A 7,250-nucleotide genomic window follows, 5' to 3' on the forward strand; every position below is an offset into this window, starting at 1 on the left:
AACTTTGCTCGACACGGTGGAAATTTAAGTTCCCTTGAATTATGCACCCCTTATCCATGTATAGGCACTTCCCATATGTATATTGACATTCTAGTACGTTGCATTTGTTCACCATCATAGGCATCTTCTAGTCATGATTTGGTTTAATTATCAGATAGATGTTGCAGGTATACCATGTGAGCACAGGTGCGGTACATGTAGAAATATACTGATAGCTACTGATTGTGCTCTTCTGAATGCTGGTTTTGTGTAAAAACTATCAGCCTATTGATATTATTACAGCAGGGATGAACAAGGAAAAAGAATGCAGGAAAAAATAAAAACACTGGCTCGCAACAAAACACAAGCCGCTATTAATGCCACTATTACCCCAAAAAAGGATAAAGAAGCATAAAGAAATTGTTGCTTGCCGATGCAGTTTGAAACCCAGTAACAGAAGATACTGAAGGTACTAAACATTCCACTTTCTTCATTTTCTTTCAAATGTACGTATGTGTGCAAAATACCTCTTAACAGTTGTAATTCTTTTCTGTTCGAACCAGTAGCTGTTATCAAAAATGCTGACGTGTGATGTTTGCTCATGGTTTTAATTTATTTTTTATTAGGATGTATAAGTGAGTGTTGCAAGGTTACCATGTATCAGTCATTAAAGATCAAGTTTGATTTCAAACCAACCGGGCATCTCATGTGTTTCATGTTTTTCTCCTGTGTTGTTCACCACTTGCTGCTTGTCACTTCGATAAGAGTGCCACACAAATATGACTGCAAAAGGGAAATTTACACTGCAGGTGGTTGACAGTAAAATCCATTTTTATTTGTGTAAATAGTGCAAAGAATTCACAAAAAGAACAAAAAACAAAACAAAAAAAAAACCACATCAACTATGAGAAAGGCGCTTTCACCTACATAGGCTTTTTGAAGTTCTCACAAGGGTACTGCTGCTACTAATTTGTCAACTAATACACAGTATTTGTTTGCTTTTAAATATTGGTTTCTGTATTCATAAATGTGTTCTTTGAAAGTACTACTCTAAGTAATATCCCTTAAGGAGTTCCTTAAAAAGTATAAATCTAAGAGATCTAAGAAAATAAATGTGGACAAATAACATGAAATAATAATTCTAAGCATTTTCATTATATCTATCGATATGGACATATAAAGGGATGATATACTGATTTATTTTTTTGACTCTGAGGACCCCACAGATGATCTGTCGTATGGTCCTACAGTCACACAGACGCAGGCTCTCCTCCCGGTCGACAGAGGGCGCTGTTCAACTGATAGATTACCGGATGCTCGCATTTCAACCTCAGGCAACAGAGGAGCCTGCCTTGAAATAGCAGCAGTCAACGACAACGAATTACAAACACCTATCTATTTATTAATATTTGTCACCTCGGAGTGGTTTATATTTATTACTACATTGGTCTTCGGGGGAAGCATTTGATCTGTGAGGGAAATGGGCAGGAGCAGGAGTCGAACTCCCCCCAGACGAGGTAAGATATTTAAAGTATTTAGCTAACTAAGCTAACGTTAACGTTAACATTACGTATGGTCAACGTTAGCTGGATATTTTAGCTCCGAGAACGCTATTTTCTGCTGTCTTATGTTTGCACTCAGACAGAGCAAATACATTCATATAAGAGAGTGTTAATGGGAGTATTTTTTTCTTTGACACTTAGCCTACTTCACATCTTAAAATGTGGCGCATAGTGTATAGTATTAATGTCAGCTTTCTATAAGTTGAATACACACGTTCCTCTGTAGCGTTTTACGATTAGCTATTTGACATGATTAGCTATAAGGGCTTCAGAAATTAATGTAATATTATTGAATTGCATTGAGTTGCATTAAATGTGTTTCGGGTCGTGTCAAGAAGAGAACCCTTGATTTGCGAACCTCCCGAGATTTGTACTCGTTGTTTCTACATCGTGCATGTTCTTCAGACTAATTCTCTTTTATAGTATACAACACAGTGGTTAAAATCGATGTAGGTTTAGGGGTAAAAAACACTTGGCGCTGGTTATGAAAACATCTTGATTATGGGTGAAATGATAACTCTCGCGAGATCTTTCGGGGGTCTGGAGTTCTCTTCGAGAAACGATCGTGTTTTGGAGTAGCTGGAGGCCAATAAAATGTTCTAGATGTGTGCAGAATTCACTATAGATTTGACGCTAAATCTGGTTTTTGGTTTTGTTTTTTCCCCCCCTATGTCACTATGTGAATGTCAAATCGGCTGCAGACTAAAAGTCTAAGGATCTAAAAGGGATAGTTCATCCAGATATTAAAATTCACTCATAAGGCTGCACAATCAGTTGTAATGAAATCACAGTATGGCCAAGTCCAATTCAAGCCAAATCACAGAACCAAAACCAAATTGTTATTTTTTTGAAAAAGGAAAAACGTACTGCAGCATTACAATGAGGTACTGCAGTGCTGTATGGATGACCTGGCCTAAAAATCTTGCTCTCCTGATGAAATGTGTTGTTGGGTATAGTTTTACCTAAAATCATCACAGGTGAAAGATCAGAGGAAATGTGACTTTACAATTACATCATCAGTAAGAAATGTATATCTTACCAATGTATTGGCAGTTTCAGAGCAACCTTGTGGCATATGTTTGAATTCAATATATCCTTGTAGAAGAAAACTGTACATACAACACTAAAATAGGACTTGCATGGTACCAATAACATGTAGGCTATACACATATGAACATAAGGTATAGTGAATTAAAATTTAGAGACATGCACAAAAAAATCTCCCAGATCTTCTATGTAGAGAATAACAGTAGAGTGTATGAATGCCAGTGTGCCCTATTAACAGTCCCCCAGTTTACTACTAAAGTCATGATCTCATTTCCTCCTCGTCTGCAGAGAGAAGGCGTTCCCGCTCAACTTCACGGGAGCGTGAGCGTAGGCGAAGGGAGAGGGACCGCTCTCGTTCTCGAGATCGGGACCGTGACCGTCGGCGAAGTCGCTCACGGTCTCCTCACAGGAGGCGTTCAAGGTGAGCAAACAGTTTTTGAAGCACTTTGAAAGGCATTATCTGTTAGATTTTTTTTTGCATTTATAGGACTTTTCATCCTTCATCCAAACAAGCTCATTTATTTGCAGTGTAAAAACGCTAAACAAACCATGAACAATATTAATCACTCATTAGTTACAGAAGTGTCCATCCTCAGTAGTCGTGGTAACCCGTCTTGCAACCATCTTTGTATTGCCTTTGCAGGTCTCCCAGACGTCACCGCTCCTCCTCCCTCTCTCCTGTGAGACAAAAAGACAGACGTGACGATGAGCGCAAAGAAGTTAAGGAAAAGACAGCAAAGCCCATTCAGATCTCAGGTATTAGAGGAATAGTATTAGTATATCCATATAAATTACAGAGGAGATTCAGTTGTTTCTGTGCTTGTGACATTTGCAAATGTGACATTTATGCTCATGCCAGAAATTCAATACCATCATTTTTTGACAGCGGAGGACATGCAGGGCAAAACAGAAGAGGAAATTGAGATGATGAAACTGATGGGATTTTCCTCCTTTGACAGCACCAAGGTGAGAGCACAAGGGTGTCATATGTTGGTCAGCCACAAGGAGGCGCAGTTTGTCACAAATAAAGTTAATAGCATACAACAGCTGAACTGAAGAAGGGCTTGCTGTTTGTTTGCCTTCATTTTGGTGAATCCGATCAATGTACCAATTTTTTTTTATCACCATTGTCCTCTTAATTTCCACAAACACTGTTGGTGAATGCCAATAGTATCAGAGCAGCCGGGGTTAACTGAGTAGGTAGCTCCTGAATGTGTAGTGGTCACTATTCTGTTTTCCCCTTTAATGTGCTATATGAAAGGTGTGATGAGGATCATGCTTGTATTACACTATTAATTAGCTATTGACAAAAAAGACAAGTGAAAACAAACAAATCTGAAACTTAAAATCACATCTAAATTTAGAGTAACTTTTACTTGACGTCACAGCTAACTTCACAATTACTTAGCTTACATCATACGTTCTATATGCAGCTGCTTTACAGTGAAGTCTCTCCACCGGCTTTCCTTGTTTCACACTTTCCATCAGATTGTCCGTGTTTCATTATGAAGCAGCTGCAGGCTTGTGATGTTGAAGGAAATAGAAATGTTGGATTGAACTTCTTTCTGTCAGTGGATGCGTTATTATGAAATACATGTTGGATGTATGAAGTTTTATGTTTATTTTGTCAGATACAATGTGAAAACTGCCAGCATGGCCATAGTGTTTTCTCAGCCAAATTCAGCTCTACTTCAGTTGTTCAGGGTTTTCAGGGGCCCTTAAAAAGATCATCTGACTGCTATGCTTTAAAATGTCTTAAATCAAATTTTGGCAGGTCTTAAAATTTGACTGGATGATGAATTTAACGTTTTAACTTCAGTCTCGCTTCAGTCTCGCTTACACGCTGTAATATATACAGATCAAAACCTACATGGAACCAATAACCACTAATGGAAACTATAAGCCCAGTCAGAATTTATCAGAACCCACTCAGCTAGCTTCATGCTCAACCTTAGAGTGTGGAAAAGATAAAGGCTTTCATTATGCAATTTGGATTGATAAATTTCATTAGGAGTTTAATTATTAAGAAATTAATTCAAGGGATAGTTCACCCAAAAATGAAAATTCATTCATTATCTATTCACCCTCATGCCAACTGAGGGTTGGGTTAATTTTGTTCGTCCACAAAACACTGCTGGAGTTTCACAGGAAAACAGTGTTGCAGAATCTCCCAAACATTTTAAGTGAATGCTGACCAGTTTTCAAACATAAAGAACAGAAAAAAAAAACCTGAAATGCCTCTATAATGCTCATCTGGCATAATCCAAGTCTGCTCAAGTCCTGACATGTCATTTGCACACAGTCACAACACACATATCCAGTTCAGACGGTGTGCATGTGGCATGTGAACGTGGCTCCAAGCTAAGGATCTACAGTGAAGATTAGGGATAAAAACATGGTGTGAATGATGTCTTTCAAGTCAATTTGGCATGTTGGAGGTTTTGGAGACTTGGATTACACCAGACAAGCAGTATGGAGGCATTTTATGTTTTTACTCTGTTGTTTTTTTTTTTTTACATTTGTCTTGTCACCATTCACTTCCATTGTTTGGGAGATGGAGCAATGTGGTTTACCTGTGAAACTTCAGCAGTATTTGTGGACTGTAAAAGTAAACTCGAACATCAGTCGGCATGATGGTGAGTAGACAATGAGTGAATTTTCATTTTTGGGTCAATTATCCCTTCAGCATGCTTTTTTAGCCAATGTGGACATGAAATAGGTCATAAATTGCGTTTGTAATTTTCTTAGAAGGGTCTGAAAAGGTCTTGAAGGGACAGTTCACCCCAAAATAAAAAAACCCAAAACTTTCTTTGTTGTAGAAAGTAGTTCCAGTAGATTCTACTGCAGGAACATCGCTGTTGAGACAAGGCAGACTTCTCTACAGCTGATATCTCCAAAACTCTGCAACTCACACCAAAAAAATCTAGATGGATAAATAGCACTACAGGTCAGGGGAAAAAAAAATCAGTATTGTTCATTTGGGAGTGAACTGATCCTTAAAATTTTACTTGTTGAAACGTGCAGAAACCTTGTTTGTATGTTTACTGTAGTTCAAAATAGATGTGAAAGGTTTTTGCACAGGCTCATAAATAATCCTCACAAGTCAGTTTTGTAAATAAAAGGAGCAATGGAGCTCAAGCAGAGACTTCTACCTTTCATTTAATAGTGATGTATTTAACTTGAACTGTAACATGTGATGTTTTGGATGTGAGAGGCAGTAACATTGTTTTCAAACAGGGGAAGAAAGCGGAAGGATCAGCCAAAGCACATGCTGTCAACGTGACCATGAAGAGAAAATACAGGTACGTCAACATCAGAGAAAACAAGTGTTTCTGATTGCACGGAACTGTTTGTTGGTCGTGTAGCATCGCAGCAGTGCTGCACATAGCCACAGACCATTCTCTGCTATGTTTCATAAGCCCTGCTTTTATTACATAGCAATCTTTTTTTGAAGTTATTATCTGAACCCCAGTTGCTGGTCGGGTTCCCGAGTTTTAAAACGTCAACTTTTCAGTCCCCTCACAGTGTGCGCTCTCAGCATCAACCCGTTATTATAGCCAATCACCTCTGCAGGTGTTTCTATGCAGAGATCCCGGCTCTCCCATTGGTGCTCGATGATGTAATCTGCAAGTGTTGCGAGGGTAACAGTGATGTAATGTGTTTTTATATATTTATTTTTTAGGCAGTACATGAACAGAAAAGGTGGATTCAACAGACCACTGGACTTCATCGCTTGAAAAGTATCAACAACTCACTGTGATACCTGAGAAGCTTACCTCCATTCTCCCCTTCCAATAGTGGATGATATTGTGCTGTTTCATGTTACTTCAGCCTTGTTTTGTGTTATGCAACAATTCTGTATATACATTTTTATAAGTGAATGTAAATAATAATGCTTGCAGTTGGCCACAGCTGAGTATCGATAGGATACCCACTGTGGACACAATGCATAGGTCTTTGTGTTTTTGAGGTTTTATCTGAAATAAAGGCATTTCAAAAATGTGTGCAGTCCTGATTGTGGAATTTTTTTTGTTTAAAGCCATATTTGCCTGTTGTGCATCTGCCATAGTGTGCAGGAACTTTTTGTGATCCATGTGTTTAATGTCTCTTAACGCTGACATTTATACTTATAAAAATGATAAATATGATCATAGTGTTAGGAGTCTAGTGCAGCTGAGTTTCTAAATATGATTTAACCAACACTCAGTTATCACTTGGTTGCTCTTTTTTAGCTCGCTTGTATGTTTTTCTGCCTCTAAATTTAGACTAATTTAGTGTTCTCTCTCTACATGTGCTATACTATGTGCTGTTTTTCATTCAGTAGCTAAATTTAGCCCTAGACCAAGGACGTTTTGCTGCAGAAACACCCATTGTATGTTATCTTTTGCGTAGGTCCAGGGTTTTTTCCTGCTTTAAATGGGCATCCGTCTCATTTTGAAGCAGCCTTTTCACTGCTATCATGTTTCGGAAGGCAGTGGGCGTGCGCCTGCGCGGATGTATTTGTGATAGGTGAAGTAAGAGACCAATAAGAAGAGAGCATGTGAATCAGACCAATCCCTTAACTCGAAATAAGACAACACAACGAGAACCAATCACTGCCATCCACCGCGAAACAGCATGGCAAAGAGGCGTGGCTTCTGTCAGAAGCGGGCGTTGTCACTT

The 7,250-nt window shown here is 38.6% G+C and overlaps 1 protein-coding gene across 1 annotated transcript; it reads left to right on the top strand.

Annotated features, from left to right (window-relative positions):
- Positions 1-1,290: 1,290 nt before the first annotated feature.
- snrnp27 (small nuclear ribonucleoprotein 27 (U4/U6.U5)) lies at positions 1,291-6,590 on the top strand. Its single transcript, XM_084729117.1, has 6 exons — positions 1,291-1,496; positions 2,877-3,009; positions 3,232-3,344; positions 3,475-3,554; positions 5,826-5,890; positions 6,271-6,590. Exons 1-6 carry the CDS (start codon positions 1,460-1,462, stop codon positions 6,323-6,325), a joined length of 483 nt encoding a protein of 160 aa, XP_084585243.1. The 5' UTR covers positions 1,291-1,459; the 3' UTR covers positions 6,326-6,590.
- The last annotated feature ends 660 nt before the right edge of the window (positions 6,591-7,250 follow it).

Source organism: Lutjanus erythropterus, chromosome 10 (assembly GCF_056507025.1).
Source record: "Lutjanus erythropterus isolate fLutEry1 chromosome 10, fLutEry1.hap2, whole genome shotgun sequence".
In the NCBI taxonomy this organism is placed as follows: domain Eukaryota; kingdom Metazoa; phylum Chordata; class Actinopteri; order Lutjaniformes; family Lutjanidae; genus Lutjanus; species Lutjanus erythropterus.